At 38.2% G+C, this 24,381-nt stretch overlaps 1 protein-coding gene across 1 annotated transcript in view; it reads right to left on the reverse strand.

Moving 5' to 3' along the window:
* Positions 1-1,605: 1,605 nt before the first annotated feature.
* Positions 1,606-24,381, reverse strand: part of LOC104546144 (homer protein homolog 1) — a gene marked incomplete at both ends in the record, with an annotated part of 37,303 nt that continues 14,527 nt past the window's right edge. The window contains one exon of the mRNA XM_010191456.1: positions 1,606-1,762. Coding sequence (XP_010189758.1) covers positions 1,606-1,762 — 157 coding nt within the window. The remainder of the gene's footprint in view (positions 1,763-24,381) is intronic.

Below are 24,381 nucleotides of genomic sequence, written 5' to 3' on the forward strand. Positions count from 1 at the left end.
GTAGTAATTTTAATACAAGATTATAATTTTAATACAAGTTTATAGTTTAAACAATTTTATCACCAATGACTTATCATCTATTCACGAACTTGGAGCACAGGTTAGAACTCTACTCTTCCAAAGGAGAAGCTGAAGTGAGATGGATGACAAATTGAAAGTGTCCCCCTGTACACACATGAAAAGCTTGTGCCTGACCAGAGAACTTCTGAAGCAAAGCAGTTTCATCAGTAACTGCCAATTGCTTGAACTGAAAGCACTTTGCAAAAATCACCAGTTTTAATTACACTTCATGCATTTCATCCAGCCAGCTATGGCACACACAATTACAGTCCATCAGAAATTGTCATTCCTCCCTATCAGCGAATTTGGCTGGGACTTCAGGACCCTTGTCTGCAAGTCAGCCTAGGTAGAGGACAGCCCCAGCAATCTGACATTTCCTCAGGTTTCTCAAGCCCAAGGCAATTCTGTCTCCTCTTCCACATCCTCAGGTTACATCTAGCCTGCTGAATTTCTGCCCCCTTGAGATGAATATGGGCCTGGGATTACTAACAGCCTCCAGTTGCACAGGTCCACCGGAGGTCTGAAAGAACCTTTCACAATTTGCAGGATTTGGTTAATTGTAATTGCTATACCTTATTTCATATAGGTGAGTACAGTATACAAAACCAAATCAAAAGGACTGCCATGTTTGTTACTTGACCTTTCCCTTCTTGTCAGCATATTCATGAAACCTGTTTTCATGCAAAAAAGCAATGTATTTGTTTATTTTCCTAACTATATATGTCTCCTTGATATTTTCCTAAGTTAACTGATATCAACAAAACTAATGCAGCTTCATCAAAGACATCTTCCCTCTGTATATGGGCTAATATTGCCTTCAATTAGCACAAAAATGTGTCCTAAGCTATGATAACAAATTTGTATGGCTAAAGGTGAACATATTATACAATACACAGAGTTATATGTGAAAAGATAAATTAAAATATTGTATACTGCCTTCGACACTGCAAATGCTTTATTCCCCTCTCAGTCACTGTCATTCCCTCCCCCACTGTTCACTAATTTCTGGTTTACCAAACGACCATTGCAAAATTTACAGTGAAGGGAACAGAACCCAGCCCCTCCTGTATGAAAGTGGGAGCGGATCTCTAATTGCATACAATGATCTTGAGTTTATGTTCAGTTTTGTTAAGGTGCAGGGATGAGAAGAAGCTGTTAGACTTTGTTAAATGTGGAAAATTCAACAGAGTTTCTTTAACTTACAGATTTGATGTCAAGTTTCTATGGGCTTAAAGTGTAATGCTATGGAGAAGGTCCTGAAACAGATGCAATGCAGCTGGAATCAAATGAAGAGTGAAAGCTGGCAAAAAGTATCACAGGTTAGATAACTCTTCCTGCAGCAATACCCTTTGCAAAGAAGGAACTGCCACAAAGGAGAGAATTTCCCAACAAAGGAACCCTGTGTGGTTTAAAGCAATCATTTATTTCTGTCTCAAAGATTAACCTAAAGCTCCAACAATAACCTTATTTGTTTTACTTGAAAATAAGTGAAAACAGTCACCAGTACTTCCACCTTCAGGATCCTGGCTGTTTGCCTCGACTCACCCGTTTATGAAGACGCTCTGCTTCCTCCTGATACGCAGCAAGTTGTTGTTTCCATTGTTTTACGTTGGCAGTGGACTCCAGCAGGGCTGCTGTGAGCTTAGCGTTGTTACCCTTGAGCGTCGCCAGTTCTGCCTCCCAATGCTTGCTGATTGTCGAACTGCACAGACAGAATGAGAACGGTCAGAGCCCCCACATCTCTTACTTTTATTTTTTCTTAAAATGTCTTTTTTTTTCTTTCCAAAATATCCACGAGAAATAGAATTATGCAAAAAAATGTCCAAATGAGAATCTAAACACTCAAATCATGAAAATTATAAATTCAGAAAATACATATACATCATTATTGGAAAACAACCTCTACCCTACCAGTTCAACAGGATATTTTCTTTTAATAAGATATTAAGGATTATGAAATCCACATCAGCTTCCCAAAAGCAACAGCATGTAATTCTAGAATACATATACGATTAGTCACTATTTTAATACATACTTATTGAGTGAAAGTGCTTTTTAAGTCTACTCCTTTATGAAATATATTGTAGAAAAGGATTAGTCAACAACTTGATTCAAGAGAGCTAATGTAGTGCCTTGGAACTACGGCTTAGTTGTCTTAATGCAAGCCTTCTATTGCTGAAATACAGTTTCTTTATGAAATACCGTATTTAATTTGTACTTGCAAAGTCAAAGACCTTGAAATTCAATACCATCATACTATCACTACACCTTTCCACAGCAGTATCAGCAAACATACTAAAGATCAAGGAACATAGATATATTATTGCTTTACTGCAAAGAGGAAGCCAATGTTGGGGTTTACTGAAGTAGCTTATGGAGGAACAATCTTTGTCTACAATTTAGCTATTCTCTGAGCAAAAACAGAGGTTTAATTTTCAGAGGTAATTAGTTTGCTGTCATCCACAGACCCTATCTTTGCACTAAGTATGCAACGGAGAAACATCTCAGAGACATCAGGTGAATATATTGTATGCACATAGCTCATTAATGTTTACTTGTATAATGCTAACAGCATGTGAGGTGCACACCTACATGGAAAATACTTACAAAAAATAATATAATTCTGTGTAAATAGCTTACTATTAAATGCATCATTGAAAACCAAAGATCTGTAGCTCTGGCCAAAATGATTCTGTGGTACAGGTTTGTAATGAATTCTGAGGAATTATTATAATCTAATTATTTATTATAATAAGTATATTTTAATACAACTAATTTAATTATAAATCACTACTATTTTTCATGTAAGTGCATGGGTTTATTTGAACTTTTTACATATGAACAACAAAACTTTCTGCCACCATTCTGTCCATGGAGTTTCTTTTTTCCACTTTAAGCATATACACAGCACATCCCACCAAAGCGTATTTCACAAACATTATGACTCCTATAAATGTTCCTTAGGTGTTCAAAATCAACCAGCCACTAAAGAACATTCATTACCAACTCAGATCACATGTACTGTTTCACTTAAACATGATGTCTGATTCTTCCATGCTCCAGCATTTCCTTCCAAATATGCTGCTTTATCCCTTTGAATAGCAATACAAGTTCCTTTAGAAGAGGAATATTGGTTCTTTCAAATTGCTGTAGCATTTCATGATCTATTCAACTAATTAGAAGTTCACCACTGGAAATTTTAAATCTTAGGTTACTGAACTAAAATAATGATAATCCTACTTCATCAGGGAATGCTGACTCACCTAATAAAGAAGATGAAAACAAATTTCTTTAACAATTTCTACTCTTCTGTTTCTCTAAGTAGATTTACTTTTCAATTATAGTAGCAGGGCAGATGAACAAGTTCTGTAAAAAACATGCCTAAAAATCTAGTTCATTAACACAATCATAACTCCTCTTTGATGTTCTCATCTGGCAAACAAATATCCATTCCGGCCATTTCATGCAACTGAGTAATTTCATTTAGTAATCCTTCTACATCAGGAATAGTAGCTGATTGTGTGTGTGACACCTACATGTTTGCCAAATATGCCTTACTACTCATCATTCCCCACAGAAGAAACATACACAGAAGATTTCATACTGATGTAACACAGCAGATTAAAAGCTTTGCATCTGGGACACTTACAGGATGAGAACTGTTTGATCACTTAATATCCTAATTAAATATGCAGACAGGGAAGAGAATGGAGTTCTTTTTTAGTGTACTATTACCCACGAAACAAGGTAAACTTCTAAGCCATGAAGATCCAGAAAGCAGACTCTCAGTGCCAAGTAATAATGTGAGAGGAATTTGTGGCGTGTTTCACCTTCACCTTTGTCCAGTGCCTTTATTACCCAGCCAAGAAAACAGTCAGGAGCTCTTAAGTTATTGCTTGTATACTGGAATTTCAGCATTAACTATGAAGCATGTATTTTCTATTACTGCTATAGATATCCTGGTTCAAAAGCTAGATTTATTTGGACCTTTAATTTAAAATTGGTTGATTTCAATAGGAATACACCAGTATTATTTTCAATCATACTTCTTATTTCTAAAAGGTCTACATAGTGGGCATGAACATGTAACACAGATCTAAAGGTGTGATTTTTTTGTTTCATAAAATCATAATTTGATTAAAATAGCCCATAACCAATCCTGGCAGTATTGACTTATTTTTTTCCAGTACTTTCTTAACAAACCAAAAAAGAAAAAAAAAAGAAAATTAAAAATATGCTTTGTGGATTATTTTGATTACAACTGGATTTATTTGGATTAATTATTTTAGATCCAGATAAAAGCACCTACCACAGGCTGTGCTTAAGCAAGACTAAAAGTATCTGCACTGGTGTCTACAATTGTAGAGCTACATTGGTTCAAATTTATGAACATTTCCAGACGAAACGCTGAGAATCACACAGTTCAGACACAATGAGAATTCTTTCATGGAAGAGAAGATGCTGGGGCTAATGCCCAGGAGAGGGAACACAGATCCAGAAGCTGAAGGACACAGAAGACAAAAATCAAAGGGCTCCCAACAACTGCCAGAGCCCCTGGCCAGAATTTTGATGGTGAAACAGCTGCACTACAATCCCTCAGGACAGGTATGGGAGTGCTGCACATACTCTTTCTCTCTAAAACCTTTTACTTAATTTTTCTTTGAAAGGATTTTTGGTAAAAGGAATTGATTTTGCCCTCAATGAATTTGATTCTATCATAGGAAATACACACACACCTCTGCCAGGTTGTCTAAACAGTTGTAAATATCTAAACCAAACCCTAATCATTCCACATATGTTCTGAGATTATTCGCTCTCAGAAGCACATGAAATACAAACACGTATTCAGTGATCAAAGAGATACAACCTGCAATGCAATTTCTACCACATCACCTTTCAGTTTTGCACTGTGGTGCGAACAGCAAAGCTGTATGTATACACTGGGGGACAGAAGCATATATGTTTGCAGTCCTCTGGTGCAAGAATTCAACCTGCATAGGTTTTTTGTTTTATTCTGAATGCCATCCATCCCTTCGCTGGCTGTGGCACAATTTTAACAGTTATTTCTACAAACCTGTCAGAATTAACATCACTGAACACCTGGCACACACAAAGTTTCAAGATGGTCCTTCAAATAAAGAGACAACCTTAACAATCTTACTTGTTCCCTGTTTCTTAGTATGAAAAGGTCCAGCAAACTTTTTTTAAAAGACTGAACAGAGAATAAAGCCTCATAATTTCCTTTGTGAAACTTCTGAATATCTGAAAATATAGAGTTTTGCACACATCACTACATTAGTGCCAAGTACAAGAGGGAGAACTGGCCTCTAACGGAGAGTTTTATTCACTCAACTGACCATGTTATACAAAACAAACTGTTTCATAACAGAGGTTTAGGTCTGATTGCACAGAAAATAATCTTTACAATAGCAGCTGTTCACGGGATCAGAAGCACTTGTTAGAGACCAAAAGGTCAAAACTCTCCCGAATCTCCAGACATCAGTGCCAGCCATGGTATCTGGCATGTGTGTAATATCAGACACGTCCACTGCATGGTGCTCCACTGTCAAGGCAAAAGATTCAAATTCAGGTATTTAACATCTGTGGCATCCAGCAATTTGATCACTACCACAAAACACTTCTAGAACAGCTGCTGGCTGGTATCATACAGCCTAACACCTCCTGAAAATTAAGGTAGGAGTCAATGATATTCCAAGCTTTTAGGTATTCTGACCAATTAACATCAGGTTGATCCCTTTCTCACTGGGGATTAGTTACAACCCCAGTAAGTCACTGAGGAAGAGCTTTGCTATTTGTCCATCTGTGACCTGAATAGAGTGCCAGAGGCTATAAGTGCATGATTATCTTTCTCTGCAAAGTAGGTCACTTAAGGAAAATTAATCCGAAAAGCTCCAGTCACCATGTTTAGCCCGTTGGAGAAGACTTGCAAAGGCAGGGGGCAGGGAGCACACATTAATGAGTTGCATTCATAATGAAGCTATTATGAGAGATGCCTTCACGAAACAAAGAAACAAAAGCAGTTCAAATGAAGAGATGTTTTCTGCTTTTTGAATCAGCATTGCTTATTTATTGCTTGCTGAGTTGTATTCAGTACCAATACTATAAAACATGGTTTAAGCTTTATTTTACATTTATAGAAATAAAATGTGTGCAGAATTCTGCTTTATTAATAATTTATGGTTTTTAATATTGGATTCATTGCATAAATTGAATTAATTAAAAAATGTGATTTCTTACTGTAGCGTAGTCATGGTTACAAAGAACTACAGTTATTCAAGAGCGTGTAATTTCTTCAGGTGTCACTGTGATCTGCATGACAGGTTTGTGGTGAACAGTGCTGCCTTGGGATACCAGAAATGAGAAGGAATTCATCTAAGTAGAGAATGGAGTGCTATCACTACAAAATTTGGCATCTGGTATAGCAACTAAATCCGTAAGACCTGACAAATACAAATGGAGCAGAGTCCCTGTAGCTGCTGCCCAGATTATAAACAGTGGCACGCATTGGAAGAATCCCAAGAGTCTGGTGGAGTGAGTGTTAGCAATCAGCAGGAGAGATACGCCAACCAGCTGGTAACAACACAGCTGAGCTGGCAGCAAGTGGTGATCCTTTCTGACAGCCTTGCCGATGAGCCTTATGGAGCAGCAATTCATGCTTAAGGAAGCAAAGGGGGATTGTGAATGATTTGGTTCTCTTGCAGTACTATCTGAGAGCTCTAGTGAACTCAAGTAGTGTAGCTTCTTCTCTTTGGAAGTGTAAGGCAAGAGTTCAGGTTCATGTGAAACTCACTGGTGCACTTGGGAAGGAATTCTGTATAAGGTCCTTATGAAATCCTCCATATGAAATAAGCTTTAGACAACGCTGAGGTCCGAGGCTGGATGGGTGAGATCTCTGCAATGGGCTACACCTGTTACTGCCTACATCAGAATGATGTGACTGTCCTGATAGATGGATATGCTGATTCTGAAGGCACAGTGGATGAGAGCAGCATCCCTCAAGGTATTCCTGAAAGCTCATAAGAATCCTCCTCTCATTCACGCTGGGAATAAGAGTTAAGCTCCTCAGTTCATGTCCTGATTTAGAAGAAATTTTAAACAAGCATTTTGGGAATTTCATCTCTTTTCAGAGATTTCAAAAGGCATCTTCTGCGGCCATCTATTAAATGTGTAGAATTTCTTCATGATAGAAAGGATGGTTTTAGAGTTTGTCCTGCTGCTAGTCGAAAGTACCATATGCCCTCCATAATGATACAGAAATTTCTCGGTCCCTCTTGAACACTCAAAGCAAAATTGAAAACAGAAAGGGGCTTTGTAATTTATTTAATTACACCTAATTAGGAGTCCTAGATTGAATGAGGAGCTGAAGAAAGAGCAGTGGAGCAGATCAGGTCCTGTCTCACCATTCCAGGATGAGGCAAGAAAGAAAAGTTTCGAGTTGTTCTGCCATTTTAGTCTTCATACAAAGCTGTTGGCTTGTACAGGCTCAGTAGATTCAACCATTCAAAAGGCTCCAAACTTGTGTGCATGAGGGACACAGTCATCTACAGTACAGTTAAATAATTAAAGGCCAGCAAAAAAAGGCAAGGGACAGCTTTTGCAAGAAGAAAACTTAAGAAACAAACCAAAATTGCCTCTTTACAATTACTGCTTATTGTCTTATCTGTAGTTGTGATTAACTGGGCACATACAAAAGGAAGTCTTATTTGATAAACTGGAATTTATTAAGAAAGGGTAAATCCTCTCAAAGTTATAATCATGAGATAATTACCAGGAAATTGCTTTGAGTTAAATATTTTGAGTGAGGCCAATGAAAAACTAATTAACATTCAAAGAGACCCTTATCCTTAATTAGAGTATTCAAAGAATTTTTAGCAAAGGAGGATAGCTCCCTCGGGGAGAGAAGTAGAAACATTAACAGAGCATGAAAGATCTATTCTTCCCTTTGGGATAGGGAATAGCTACATGATCTCAATGCAGGTACATCAGCACAAAACCAGGAAAACCGTTGTGAATGAGTTCTTCAGATTGGTTAAATGGCAAATTCAATCATAGCAAAAAAGATGAAGGAGGCCCTTGAAGCACAGCATTCTTTAAGTGAGGTGACGGATAACAAAGACACACACACCTACTGGAAAGCGAAAAAGGCAGCTGAATGGCCGAAATCAGCAGGTGAGAGCATGACTTTTCTGAGAGTCTGTCATTCACTACAAAGGTTGAAGGTCTATCCCACTCTGGGATGTATTGTATTCTTTTGTTCTGTACAGCCTTTTGCTCAACTGAAGAGCTACAATATGCTTGAACTCCCAATTTCTATGTCAGTGTAGAAGACAGAAATGCAGCTTTTTCTGCAAATTTGGGCAGAGGGGTCCTGTTACAGTTTTCTCTTTCAAGGTGTTTCATATATGATCTTTCACTTCTGTTTAGCCTTTCAGTTTGACCATCATCTCAGACTGTGAATCATCCAAAGTACCTGTGCGGCCCATGGACAGAAGAAGAGCTGCCTTTCCAGTTCTGCTACAGGCAGCCCTGTATCAGTTCACCGTAGAAGGATCAATAACTTTGCAGACTTGATGATGAAGATGACCAAAGAGACTGAGTAATGGTACAGACTCTTTCCACTATATAGCAAATCACCATGCAATGCAAACTGGTGGCTATAACTACTGAGAGCCACCACCTAAATCCATATTCTGTATTTTGTTATACAGCCTTCATTCATCACAGGGCCAACACATCACCACCACAACACAGATCAACTTTCAATATGAAAGCTTAGCACTGAGGGATAGACTGTATATTAAATTCTGCTTAAGCAAGGAGTATTTCACAGAAATATTTTCTATGGTAACCCAGAATGGTATTCCTGCAGTAGATAGAGCCAAGGGAAAAAAATGCCCAAGTATGGTGGTGTTCACTGCTTATTGAAACACTGACAGTCAATAGCAACAGAAAAACTTCTGAAAGGCACTCCACAGGATGCATAAGACTGGATATTAACACAAAACTAATGCTTCAGCTATGATCCTTATCAATAAGGGACTTAGATCCCAGTCCTCACCCATGCTAAAGTGCAGGACAACGAGAAGAGTAACTTCTCTCCACAAAATACAATGAAGTTTCCAAGCTTCTTGTATTGTCTGCTAGTATATGCTGGATGTGCTTACACAGGTCACATTTAAACTCTGTTTTTCATTAAACTTACACTGTTAAGAAGAACACTTTTGTGCATGTCTTTCATGCACTGTATCACAATGCAAAAGACTGAATCATCACAGTAGCACTAAGAAAATCCTGATTTCTCTGAAGAGGCTTGACTTTTATGTTAATCTTATTCTTGTTTTTGTTTTAGTAATTTATTTTTATATAGCAAAGAGACACTAGGCTATCTCTTCATGAAGGCCACAGAGCATAAACCAAAATCAGTAACTCTGTCTTACAACTTTTAGCCCTTTCCAAGAGCAAGCATAGCTAAATAATTTCTAGCTTTTTTTTGCACTAAACATTAAAACCTTGTAGACTTAAGTTGCTTGTCAGTATCACTGCAGTATTTTATTTTCATGCCTGTAAGACCTTACAAATCTAACATTTTATCAGATACTCTGAAAAGGTAAAAAAAACGTTTTGCCCCTGTTCCTTTACTGAAATTGCTTATTGGTATTACTGGAAGTAGTTTATTCTTCTGCCTGTAATGTATCTCATATTTTCCACAGTTGATACCCAGTAAGCTTTTTTAGTGCATTAAACACCAGACATAATTCTTTGCTGTTGCTATGGTGCCGAACACTTCAAATATTCCGGCAAAATCACGTTTTCAAAAGCAAGCTAAGTTATTTAGGAACTTCTGTCCCATCTTCTAAAATGGCTAGGTATTTGGCTGTGAAGAACATCAAATTGACTTGGGCTCCTGATAGAGAGAACTGTAACACTTATAAAGAAAATTATAGCTTGGGGCTAACACAGCTTGGGAGAATAATGCTTAAGAGTTAACAGGATAGCAATTATTTAGCTGAAGCAATATATCTTAGGTCACTGTGTAAAGGAAGGTAGGCTACAGACAGTTCCTGATAAAGCCAAGGTTGTCCTGCCTGAAGCATCTTACAGCTTCTGATAACAACAAGAACATTCCAGCAAATTGGTAGAAACCGTCTTTGTGGTTTGGAGAAACACCAAGAGTCCAGGGAAGATGTGTAAGGAACAAAGGTGAAGAGCTTAGTAGGGAAAAGGACTCCCCGAGACCCCGGCCCACGACCACCAAGAGGCACTGCACAGGCGCGACCGGACTTCTTGGAAAAAGACCGCCTTTTCCAGAAAGGCTATAAATATGCATAGGCATTTTTGTGTAGTAATGAATATGCAACACTTTACTGTATAAAAGTTAAGACAAGGTGCCGCAGAAGGCGCACACGAATTCGGAGGAAAAGATTCTCCCGTGTACCCATGCGCTTAATAAACATACCTACTTTACAACCTTACAGGTTGTGGAGTCTTCTTTCTGCGGGTCACTCTTATGGCACTTAATCGCTTTATGAAAGCAATTAGATGATTTGGTTAGTGGCGAGTCAGATAGCAAGACATGGTGACTCTGACACTGAAATGATCTGAATTATGACCACTTTCATTCTGGAACTAATTTGTACATATAAGAATTTAAAGCGGTTTAACTATAAATTCACACTTTGAATTAGTACAGACTAATTTTCGTGAAGCCCCTGGCTAGACAAAACCCTGTGTTTCTTTCAAAAGTCCTACCTATAACAACTTGTGTGTACATTGAATCCATCTGCACTCTTCCAGGAATATAACAGAAAAGAAGAGAGTATTTGACTGCCCTACACTTCCTTCACCTGGGCTCTCATTTATTGAGTGATATACTGATTGTAGGAGTTTCACTGAACTGTGCTCTCAATTACACCTTGGTGAGTCTGAGATACTTCCCTAGCTTCACCAAAAGAATGCTGTGGTGGTAAAGACAAGGATCAATTCTTTTCTCAGTGACCACACCTCCACCACTCATTTAAACAGGGCCAAAAATCTCTCAGCTTCTGAGGGCTAAACGGGCTGGGGAATTTCCACTCTCTGCAACTGCCCTGGTCCGTGACAGCTGGCCGGAAAGATCCCAAGCACAGTTTTGCACATAGTCAGGTTTAGCACCCTTCCATCTCTACAGTCTTCCAAGGCTTTATGTGATCTACAACCCTTCCGTGCCCATTCAAAACACTTCTGGGTGGGCAACGCACATCCGTGCTTTTGAGCAAGGCGAATACCATGCCAGTGGGTGGCAATGCAGCTCTCAAATCACCGCAGGGATGTGGAGCTGGAAAAGGACCCCACGCAAAACAGTATATGTGTCTCACGGTTAGAAGGACACTGCAAGGATGCAGAAGACATCCAGCACCATTGCTGTAACATCTGGAAGTCATTCAGGCCACAGACTTCAGTGCTAAGACTCATTTTATTTAGCTGCATCGATGTGGCCCCTGAGGCTGCTGCAGCTACAGGTCAGTTCTGCAGAGCTCAGCAGGGACTCTCAGCTTTGGAAAAAAAGAGCGAAGACAGTAAGAGCTGTACTCTGAGCAACTGCAGCCACATGTAAAACAGTGTGGGGGCTCAAGGGACCTCTCCCAACCCTGTAAATCCAACATACACCACATGCAAGGAGTGGGGATCCTCAGCACAAGCCTCTGCCCCCATGTCCAGGTACTGTCACAGCTTTAACTGGAATGTGTTGTGCCTCTGCTGAAGACAGCAGATGTTCCAAGTGGCTGAATGTGAAAGATTTGCAAGTGCCTATTTTAGATCTTCGCTTAACTTTCTGTCAGTGATACTACAGGATAGCTCAGCCTCTAAGACCCCTTAACGCTGGTTCCTGTCTTCCTTTCATAGCAAACACTGACCTCAGCAGAAAAACCATTGCAGCTGCAGGGCCTCACAACCCCACTGCCAACCACAGAAAGACGCTCTACAGAATGACCTACAGAAACACCTGTATGTGATTAGGCAGTTGCATAAAGATTCTGAATTATGACTATTTGGCCTCCACCCAGCCAGTGCATTAGGTTTTCTTACAGTATCTAATAACTACAAGCGCAATTCATTTTTGCATCACAGCTGCCAGTTTGGTTATCCCAGCTAATACAACCACATGCATTCATCACATAGTTAGTGCAGGAGATGAATTGTCAGTTTACATGCTGACAACAAAATAATTTTATTCCATTAAGGGAACAGAAGCTATGTGAGAGCATGGCAAATTTAATTAAGTTTCATTTATCTGTTGTGATAGCCATACAATTACTTTGGAGTCAATAGCCTATATATAACACCCAAACAAATCTATGGAGCTGTCAGAAGTATTTTGAAGAACAAGCAACAAGTCGCATGAACTACAAGATTGCAGTAAAACATTTATTGACTGTATAGCTTTGAACAAAACAACTTGCAAGTGAGTTGCAACACTTATAAGTGCATATCGCAACTCACATTTTTTTTCATCCCAGCTTCTTAAGAGAATGGAAGTATTAAATCTGCCTTGTTTAAACCAAATCTGAATCCAATATAAGGCTAAATTTCTCACACTGTGTTGATTCTAGGGTCAAATTTACTAAAAAGAGATTAAATGGATGAAAAAAATATTAAATTTAATAAACAGGAAATCTCTGATACTGGTACTGCTTCTATGAACTAGAGGTTAACATTCAGAGGCAGCAGGCCCTATAGAAGTTTCTTCCCTCTCCCCTTCCCATTGTAAAAAATCCCAGATTTTAAGAAAAAACCTAACATGACATCTTCCTTGAATCATTGGTACTTGCTAGTTCTTATTTACTTAGTCTAGACTAAGTAATCTCAGGTTTCCTTCAGCTTCTATTCAGAATAATACATAGGTCAGATGATTTGGCTAAAAAATTCAGCTGGGAGTTAAAAATATAATAATTTATAGACTTGCTCTTCCCAAGTCAATACTTAACTGACACAACAGTTTCAGAGAAGAATATAAAGCTTGGCTCTCCACTTCTGTCCCTGCCTCTTCTTACTTAACTCACCATAAACTCAACAGAGATGCCAAGAGTATGAAGTTGCACACAAGTTTTGCTAGCTGTGAATTCACAGATAGTGGAACAGATGCTAAGCTCCCATCCCTTCATGAGGCTATGCCTATGTGCCTTGGCACTGTTTGAGCATGTTTGTTTTTTAATGTTGTGAGCTCTCTTTCACCTTCCCTGATAAGGCACCTAGACTAGGCAGGGCAAACAGCATGGTGCAAAGACATTTAAAAGCCAGCTTTCCTGAGCATCCCACTGTGCTGCACATAAGCCCAGCACAAATGATCCCTAAAGTGCTAAAGTAGAATTAAACAAGAATACTAAGATCTCTGGAGAGTGTAGAAAGATGTTTCACAACTGATGTTGTCATGTAATTGCATTAGTTTTAAATTTCAAAGTACTTCCTAAATAAGGTGAACAGGTAAGCTGCAGTCATACACAGCGATCCATCAGATCACACTTTGAGCATATATTAAACTATTTTAGCTATCCTCTTAAAATTCAAGCCAACCTAATCTGAATGTATCATCTATATGAAAAAGCATTTGGCTTCACACAATGAACCCGTATCTTATTTCTACACTTATTTTCACTATAGTGATGAAAAAAACCTTTTATTTTTCTTACTTCGTCAAACTACGTAGTTGGATACCTTACTACCATCCAGCTAAATCATTTTTAGGGTTTTGGTTTGGTTTGGTTATTTGTCTGAGCCATGTTGTTCAAACAAAATTACTTCTTAATTTCCTAAGTGGCTACAGTCTCCCAGAAGAATGATTTCCACTATTCTAACTTTAATTTCAAAACAAAACATTTTGCACTTCATGACAGGAAGACAGAACATCATTACACCACAGACTAAAATCTGCAAAGGCAACAACCCTACAACCAAAGTTCATCAAAACAAATGGACCACACCTAATTTTTTATTGTGCACTTGAGAAATCAGAGTGCTAGACATCCTGGACATTCTATTTCAGCACCTTCACCCAGCTCCAGCTTCCTTCATTTGCCAAATGGCTTAAGAGCTGATTAAAAAAAGGTCTTACATCCCAGTTCACTGCTGATTTGTGTCAATCCAAATCATTACCGACAAAACTTGATGGCTGTTTGGTGTCACTGTGAAACACTTTGATGATGCTTATGAATTGCCAGTTGTCCACATCACACCAAAGTGCTATTCAGCAACTTAAATTCTTCTCAGTAGAGACTCCTGTTAAATGATCAAAACACTGATCAACGCAAACCACTTTCTGCCTGTACTTCAAAATGTCACTGGCTTCTACAGTGATATTAAAAGAACTCAAAAGATGCATCTCTTTAGGTACAGAAAGCTTCCCTATAGCATAAAGCTGATGGAAAACTACTGGAAATGTTGATCTCCAGTTAGCTGTAGTCCCCATTTTATTCTTAAAGCTAACTCCTACCTTAAGAAGATAATATGCAAAGTACTTCATACTTTTGACAGACAAAACATGCCACTTCTGTGTTTAAGTGTGCCTGCCCCTAACCTCTACCTCTGTCTGCAGGAAGTTGGTTGATGTTCTGAAAGTCCCACTATAAAGGGTCTGCCTACTAGAATGTGATGGAAATTAATCGACATGACACAATTACATTCAACAACACAACTTGTTCAGGTGGAACCTGAATACTGTTTGCACATTCAGACATACTCTGAAATGGCTTACAATAAAGCAACTGTGGACTTTTACTTGATCAACAAGCTTTTACTCTAGTCTTTTGGGGGCTTATGTTATCTGGACAGGAACCATGGCCTGGTGAGCCGGGAGAGTGAATGAACCACCCACCAGGGAGCCAGGGCAGGGTGACAGCAATGGCAGTAACACAACACTGACTTGCCTCCACAGAAGACAGGAAGCACAACTCTGGATCATAATTCTGGGAGGACGTACGTTTAAAGGCTGGACCTCATAAAGAGGGCTTAGTGGATGAAAATCATCTTCCCCAGCTTTAGACGTTTAAAAGCTGAGAGGTAAAGTAAGTATCCTGAGATGACACTTTATCTGACCAGTCTTAGGTGCTTATCTAGGAGGAAATGCATCAGGCACTACAGAAGCCCCTCAGTATCTTTTGACCTCAGTATCATGTGGATATGGCAGAATTTGCTGGTTCTTCCCCAGAAGACCCAGGCCACAGCATTCTCCAAAGGAATTTCAACCTTACTCTTAATTAAATAAGGGAGAAACACTTAGCAATCTTAATTAATCTGACAAAAATGACACACTCCAAAGAGTATCATATTAGTAAAACAGCATGGTTCTTTTCAATTAGACTTGAAAACAATCCTGTTACTTCACGTGAAAATTAAGAGCTCCTGGTTCTTGGTCCTACATTTCTTGCAGGGATGCAAAACGGTCCCTCAAAGAATACACAGCTACACATGTATGAATTTCAGTTAGCCCTATTCTAGATAAACCCACAACTTCCATGAAAGCTTTTTTTTTGCATAAGGGATTCATTTAAATATTAAACAATTCTTTAAAACATACTAAGCTAGTAGTAGTGCTATGTATTTTTCATATAGAGAGTATTTTAATCTACTTTTCTCTGCTTTGTCAAACTTTAGTTTTAAAATATGCATTATTTCAAGAAGAGGTCGGAGGTAATCAATTTGGCTGAACTCTACCAATAAATCAGCAAGTGGGTTCAAGTCCACCGTGATTTCCCTGCACCACACAGACAACTGAATGTTGGTTCTGAACTGGAGAAGTCAATAGATACAGCACAGTTAGTTCCTAAGCCACGTGTGCCTGGGAGTGTAAAATATTCCACAGGACAGAAGCGTTCACGCAGCTTTATCTGGCCCTCCTTTCCATCTGATTGCTGGAGGAGCCTGTACCAGCTGCTCAAGATACAGTTGCTATTTCTGAAACTAACTGCAGCATCAGAGAGGTAGCAACAGCATAGGAGCTGCAGCTACCTCCTAGACTCATGCTCCATCTCTGCTTCTTTTTAACCCAAGAAAATTTGGAAAAGCAGAATATCCATCTCATATCTTCAACAGGAAATGAATCAATAACTGAAGTATTTAATGATCAATCCCCTATGAGAAAGTTATCTAATAGATTAAAAGTTAGCTAATTTTTAAGTCCATATGGACTTCATTAACACCATCTAAGCACTTTACAAATGGCATAACCCATGAATCCAAGGATCAATGTAGTGCATTTTAGGTGAATCCACAATTAATAATTCACCAAGACTTAAAGTGGAAACACTCTATGACTTAAGATGCTAATAGTATTATAAATTACAGTTGGAATAGAATGAATGACAGACTCTAAAGCTTAAACATCTGCAGAAGATGATGCTATTCAGACTTATTTCTGTTTCCAGAGTGTACCTCCTCTCCAAGGAGAGAAGACAGTTAAGAAGGGAATAATATGAAAAGAATATAAAAATCCATAAAGTAAATTGATCATTTCATCTGCAATGTTTGTTGTTAAAGAATGAAATTATGTTTATTGATATTTTGGATGGAAGTTTGAGAAAATATAGTTCTACACTGTTTCAAGAATAGTAATTTTTTAGTCATGAATGTTGTCAGCATAGCTGTATATTTATCATCAGGCTTTCCAGATGCCAGTGAAACCATAACCACACAACATATGTAAGATATCAGAAGTGGGTATCTATCTATCTATCTATCTATCTATCTATCTATCTATCTATCTATCCATCTGCAGCTCCTCATATAAGAAGTCCTTATATCTCATGATCCACCACTACACCTAAGATACAAAGAAGGCAGAGTAACTAGGTGTCAGTAAGAGAAGGACTAAATTGGTATCAATCAGATACATTCAATGGAGCTTCACTTTCACCGAAATGTACTCAGTTACAGATGTTTTCTTTTCTTTTTTCCCTGCTTTTAAAAAATATTTCCCTCAAGTATTTCACTGGGTTTGGCCCTGCTGTCTAAAAAAACTTAATGTATATCCTGTCTCTTAAAATAAAGCAGATAGACAAGGTACAGCAACTCAGAGATCTTACAGAAGAGCAGAGGAGTGGGCCAGACATGACACCTGGTGCAGGGCAGAGGAGCCAACTGACTTGGAAACACAAAGAGACTACATTTGAAAAGAGCCACTAACCGAATGGTTTGGGCTTTTTTGTTGTTGTATTCCTGGAGTTGGGTTGGGTTGGGTTTGGTCTGTTGTGGTTATTTTTTTTTCAGGTAACTTTATTTTAGCTCCTGTCTTTTCAGTAAAGCCCAGTAAAGTCCAATTCCTTGTACAGAATCATAGAACAGTTTGGGTTGGAAGAAACCTTTAAATATCATCGAGTGTAACCTCCCTGTCATGGGCAGGGACACATTTCACTACAAAAGGTTGCTCAAAGCCCCATCCAACCTGACTGTGAACACTTCCAATAACAGGGCATCCACAGCTTCTCTGAGCAACATGTTGTGGTTACTCATCATACTCACTGTAAAAAAAACCTGGGTGAAGATATTAACATACTCAAGCAGTTGAAGATGTTTCTTGATGAAAAACACAGACTTCACAAATACTCAAGAAAGTATGGCTTTGGGGGCCACATTTATGTTTGCTTTAAAAGAGTAAGGCTGTATTTTGAGAATACATTGCTATGAGTTGTAACATATTTTGATATACCAGAGCAGAGAAAAAGCCAAGTTTTCTCCTGCTTTCTGAATTTTTTCAAAGTTGTTTTCCAGCTTGTGTATATTGAACTCAAAATTGTTCAGCAACACTTCAATTTTGCCTTTAATAAATGAGAGGCATTCCACCATGACTACAGTGACTGTAAGTTACACAAGTTCATCCATGTTATGTATATCGATTTTACAAAATAATCCAAAGTTGACAATAAATGAACCCTGAGATGAGTTAAATACACAAGAATTGAAATAAGATAGTGATGCAGATTGCTTTGCAGCAAATTTAAAAGTGATCTTAAGGCCAAAAAGTCTCAATTCTTTTTAATTTCCTTTCTCTAAAACTCTGTACCCTTTTCAATAATTTCTCCCTTTTCAGTAATTTCTCTGTGGACGGGAATATGTACCCTGAAACCCAAGTCTAGACTATTCTCCTGTTTCACAGAACTAGATTATAACTACAGGGTCCATTTAAAGACAGAAAACAGTAAATTGAAAGTCTGGAAGAGTTTCTTTAGCTTTTGTCTACCCATATATATGGCTGCATAAGTGTTGTATTTTGTGTTGGTAAAGATAAGTGGACCAAGTCTCACACTTGAAGTGAAGCAGCAACACACCAGCTGCAAGGAGCCTTTATTTTATAACATATACTTTTGAGTATATGTTGTTGGGACATAATTTGAAGAGGTCTATTTGGAGAGCCAAAGTACATGTGTGTGCAGATGGGTGCAAACTGTGTGATATTCTTACCTGCCAACTTAGACTGCCACAGCAAACTCTTGTTACAAATAGTCAGAATTCCAGGCTCTGAAGAAAGCCCCCTACCGCCTCATCAATAATTAATCCCACACTGAAGGTATGGGCATGAATGGTTCATGTTATCTTGGTCATTAAATACTTTAATGCAACAACTTTCCTAAACAACAAGGAGGGGACAGTGAACTTTGAGTGATCATACTTTTTGAAAAATACATTTGTCCTGCAAAACATCCACTCTGCCTTTGTTTTCACAAAAAGCCTGCTCTTTTCAAGGGTCATGACTGTTAGAAAATAAATTTCTGACTCAAGGGATTAATAGCTATGTGGGTTTGGTTTTTTTCCCCTGGTAACTTCAGGTGTTACTGGCTTTCTGTTTCTGTTTAATGGGTGGCTGAAAAATATTAAGTATGTAATGGGGCTTCCAATCCAAACAAGGCATTACATTTGTGGTTTCAACGTATTCAAATCTTTCCACACATTATTTTAAAATCAAAAGCAACTCCACAAAGTGGCTATTTCCTCTCAGAATTTTTCATTCTGTTTTTTTTTTTTTCTGGAGAAGAGTACACTGAGATGTGCAGCATTTCTTTGGTGTCTGTTCTCTTTGATCCTAACAGCACTTCTCAGTTTTGAAAAAAATGTTGAAAATACACTGATTACAGTTGGAACTGCTGACCTAACTTCAGCAAACTTACCCAGAGAGATCTCTGGTGTATTAAAGACGACATCTTGCACTCCTTCATGGTGTCCAGGGAAAGTTCAGTACCCCTACGTACTGGCTGAAAGTTCTCCTACGATGACACTAAACAATACAAAAACCACTGAAGGAATATCCTGTGTGACCCAGTTTAGGTGATCCTGCTCTAGAAGGGGGGTTGGACTGCATGATCTTTCTAGGTCCCTTCCAGCTCCTAAGATTCTGTGTGAAACACACATGCAAATAAATAGGAGCAAAGAAAACATGAGGTACCAACTGTCTACAAAAGATCTTCTATAACTATAATTTTAATTTTTCTTCTTGAAAAGATGATTGCATGTTTGAGCTTATCAACTAAAAAACCAGCAAATTCTATATGTACAAATAATATGATTCAACAAAACTCACAGACATTGCTCACAAATTTAAATAAGCATACACACTAGTATCAAAATGCACAACAGAGTAATCATTATTCAACTAAATTACTAAGAAAACCTAGAATGAAGAGAACAGCTCCTCCACCAATGCCTAAAAATGAGGAAAAAGTCACGATGTGCTAAAAGCAGACTGCGAAAATGAAAAACACATTTCAGAAAACTGTATTCTTGAAAATAACTAACAAAATTAATGATTGTGAATTAATGGATGCAACCACAAATATTCCAGTACTACTCTCTCTACAGAATTTGATTTAGTCTTAAGTATCATATATCCCAATTCAAAGAGCCAATGTTTACACTTGCTGTAGTATTAACAAATAATCCTTTAATGGCAACCATACTTTGGACAGGTTGAACACAATAGATGTATGTTAGAAAATTAAAGTTAACCCCTTAAATAAGATAGTTCTTTTTTTTAACTATTCTTTTTTACTGGGCTTTTTTTTAATCTATGTGATTAAAGGGGAAAAAAGAATACATAGCACAAGTAGTATGGTTTTGGTTTGTTTTTGTTTGGTTTGTTTTTTGTCTGGCTAGTTGGTTTGGTTTGGTTTTTGGTTTTGTTTGTTTGTTTTTTAAATATAAATTGCACAACCATTATATTCCTCTTCTAAGAAAGTACTTGACAGATGTGCTCACTTTTCCCTGAGGACGGTATTTATATAATCTAATTTCAAACACACACCCAGCTCATATCGTCTCAATCACCCTTTGGAGCTCTCACAAAATAACTGGCAGGAAGCAGGTAATTCACAGGCTCTGAACTAGAACATGCTTAGGTGCACCAGGGAGCTGGTGAAATTACTCTCTTAAGTTAGGCTATTTTTAGTTTTGGCTCTCATCCATTCCCTCAGCCATTAAAATTAGCTCTATTAGTTGCAGAGTTTCATAATGTTGAAGAGCTAAGCAACACATACACCATGACCAGTCTTTCAATAGCAGATACAAGTCCTCCCAACCTCTCCTTCCATTACTAGAGATACCTTATGAAAATGTTACAGGATGAGCTGTATTATGCTGTGTTTGACATGTTACTGGTTTAAAACCACGCAATGGTTTACTCTGTATTCTAAAGACATTTTAAAGAGTTTTCAGAAATTGTCACAATCAGGAAACTATCAGAGACATGAAAAAGAATCACAGAAACACGAAAGAAGATTTCCCTTTCAAATTAGTAATTTTCTAGCAAGAACTTTTATTCTGAAGGACAGCCTACTTGAACTAAATCCCAGCAGCTTAGGCCGAAGTGCAGGAGTGCAGGAAGCTACAGGGATGGAGTCAGGGAGGGAGGGGAGAGCAATCCCTCCCTGCATGCTTCTTCCAGAGACCACCAGGCTCTTGCTGGTGGAGAACAAGAGGCCAAAGACCAAGGAGTACAACTAGGACCTTCACAACATCAAACAAATGTTGGTTGAGGTGAAGTCAAGACCTACATCTAAGTTGCTGTATTAACCAGTTCTCTGCTTACACTGACAGCAGGAACATAGTGCCTTTGAGTTTCTTTCCTGAATGTTGCCTCAAGAAATAAAAATATTTTTTCAACAGAGTAATTGAATTTACTAGAGTTCCTTCAGTGTGCCCTAAAATGTCACAGTTCATTATAGTACTGTGCAATATGAAGACAGTTACTGCCTTTTATGTTATAGAGAAACCTTTCTAAAAAGCCTGCCTTTATCAGTCTCCATTCGAGAAGGTTTTCAAAACTCAACTGGCTGCTTAGAGCAGTCTGGTCTGACCTCATAGGTGACCTTCTTTGAGTAGGAGCCTGGACTGGAGAGCTTCTGAGCTTCCCCACAACAAGAAATTATCCTATGATCAGGTTAAATAACATTCAAAAACAAGAAATTTTTTTTTAGAAGTTATACATACCCCAGGACTACATGGTAAGGAAGCTATGCATAACCCTAAAAAGAACACCCGAAGACTAGGATTTGAGTATAAATTAAAATTATTAAACACCACAAAAATTATTAACTCAAAACTTTTCCTTAAAGCCAACTTAACAGTTCAGCATGATCCACAAAGTAAGTTTACTGCAACATAACTGAAATAGCTTGTAGAAACAAGTAGTTTTCATGCACAAAGTGAAAAATCTACTAAACAGATTTCTGCATACAACTTTTAATGAAAAGTCAGTGAAGGAACATGAGCTAGCAGCAAGATTCTTGTTTTTTTCTTTGTTGTACAGCATTGGATTTACATGCGGCAGTATTAAATGGTAAGTTATCTAGACAGCAACACAGCTAAGATATAAACATCATTTGAAATAAGTCCATTTTCACTAAGGCAATGTGTCAAAATTCCCTATTAAAAACTTGTTTGAATACAAAAATAGGAATTTTAATGAACAAGCAACAAACACACACACACCTATATATAGTCTAGTCAAAACATCATGTAATAGAAATTCCAATTTTATGTATTACAAGAAAAAATGAAGTAACAGATTCAAGTCACAGTTGACAGAAAATTGAAGACTTTCAAGATTTGTCCCAGAAGAATCCTCTTACGCTTTGTTTCTGAAAGTGCGTTTTATCAGCTTCATGAGGTGCAAAAAATGGAATAAAGCTCATTATAAACAAATGTATTCTCTTCAAAGGTGAAAGAGCAAGTTCATCAAACAGTTTCCAAAATGCCCCAAGCAGCAGTTGCAGTGTCTGCCAAATACATTATTCATTTTTAATATTCAAATTATATTCTGGGGCTGAATAAGCATAGTGTTGTATTTTTGGGGCTCACTCAGATGTCCAGGAATTGCATACTATGCACCACCAGGATTCAAACTTCTCTTTAAAAGCTCGTCACATCAGAAGTAGTTAAAATTTTTTAGCAGCTTTTTTATCTCCAAACTCAGTTTCAATTAGGGAAAAAAATAAAACCCACAAAGAATGTGGAAAATATATTTAAACACGGAAGATGTCTGAAGAAACCCAAATTTACTTAAAAATGAAAATACATTACTTTTTTAGTCTTAAGTGTTTTAAGTATTAGATTTTATTACCTAAATTCTGTTAGAAAAATGGCTTCCTGGACTAGCTATTGTTCAGAAAAGGACTGATCAGTGACTTAGTCAAGATTTTTAAAAATTTTAATGCCAGGCTTAGGATGCAATTTATTTTCATTTGTTCTGGCAACATTTACTCATTTAAGCAGTGCTCAGACTACCATATATTATAGGATGTGGGAGTTCCCAAGTAATATTACTTCATAATTCAACATTAACCATTATAGGTAGTTTTAAAAAAGTTGAGATATTTAATAACAATATTTAACTTCTCTGTGAGGCTCATAAATAATAGCTTTATCTTTCAAGCAGTTGACTGGAGTTACACTGCTTGTGAACAGCATTAGGACTTTCCAGCTGAGGATAAATTGAAACAACTAGACTTCTGCTCTATCAAGGGATATGAATACGACTCTACACATATACTGGAGAATGCTCATTTCAATACTTACAGTTACTTACTGAAATAATAAGATATATGAGTTCTAGTAACAAAACTCTGGTAACTTAAATAATGCTGGTTTTCAGCTTTTGGGTATAAGTGGTCAGAAAATACCTATAAATGTGCGTGTAGTCTGCACTTACACTGCTGAAATAGCAGGCCTCAACTACTCACACTAAGACACAAAGAGCACACAGAGAAGCACTTACAGAAGAGGACATATCCGGCCAGCGACAACGTGTTGTAACAAATTGAACATTTTTCAGGAGTGCAGATTAAAAATGACAAATAGTAAGATGTAGCCTAAAGCATGACCTTCACACCTCTGATTTCTGACCTTGTTAACTCCTGTCAGACCCTTCCAGTTCATACAAAGACATGAACATCCCTTACCTACATCACTGTTTTGACAGCAGCCCCTTTCAAACCTTTACCCTGTACTCTGCTGCAGTGACACCCTGCACTTGGCTGAGCTTGTTGACCCTCTCGACTGCAACACAGTTTTCACCTCACCAGACAACCTCACCGGGCAGTGCCACAGCACCCCATCCTGCCCATGAAGCTCCAACACTTGCCCTGTGGCTGCCCCGGCTTCTGCTGTGCAGCCCCACATGTGCCTTCCCTGTGCTCCAGCCTACATGGAGGACCACTCCTTTTGGTTCTCCTCAGGGCAAGTATGTACTGTCACTGCCAGAGCAGAATATTGCTTTCCTATTTATGGAAGAAATGAACTTGTTATGGGAGTGTTATTTCAGTGGAGCGCAGCCAGCCTCAGTGACTCCCATCTTTCCTACAGCTAAACTCACTAGACAGAAGACCACAATGCCTTTCCTTTTGAAAAGCACCCAGTGGTTGATCAACAGCTCCTGAAGGAAAGGTAAAAATGTAAAAAGCATTGCCATGCACAACACTCACATGCCCTTCCAGTGCTACTCTTCTCACCTGGAAGCACTGGCTAAACTTTACCCTTGCCGAAACGCAGGGTGCAGGAGGAACACACTCAGTCATCGGCAGGAATTACCAGGGTGTAGAAGGGCAACTCCTCTCCATCACATATGGAGTACCATCAACAGACAGCATCACAGGAAGGGCATGGAACAAGAAGGATCTCTTTCTGTACCCTTGACATATGAAAAGCCAGATGATCAGTGTGTAAGGTTTTCAATTTAATTTTTTCCTTGATTGTTTTAAATCAGGGAAAGCAGAGAGCACCCTGATTTACCCCTAGCACAAGTAGCTAGGTATGTCTTCCTAGTTGCTGATTTAGTATTATGAA

Source organism: Mesitornis unicolor, unplaced genomic scaffold (assembly GCF_000695765.1).
Source record: "Mesitornis unicolor isolate BGI_N332 unplaced genomic scaffold, ASM69576v1 scaffold36900, whole genome shotgun sequence".
In the NCBI taxonomy this organism is placed as follows: domain Eukaryota; kingdom Metazoa; phylum Chordata; class Aves; order Mesitornithiformes; family Mesitornithidae; genus Mesitornis; species Mesitornis unicolor.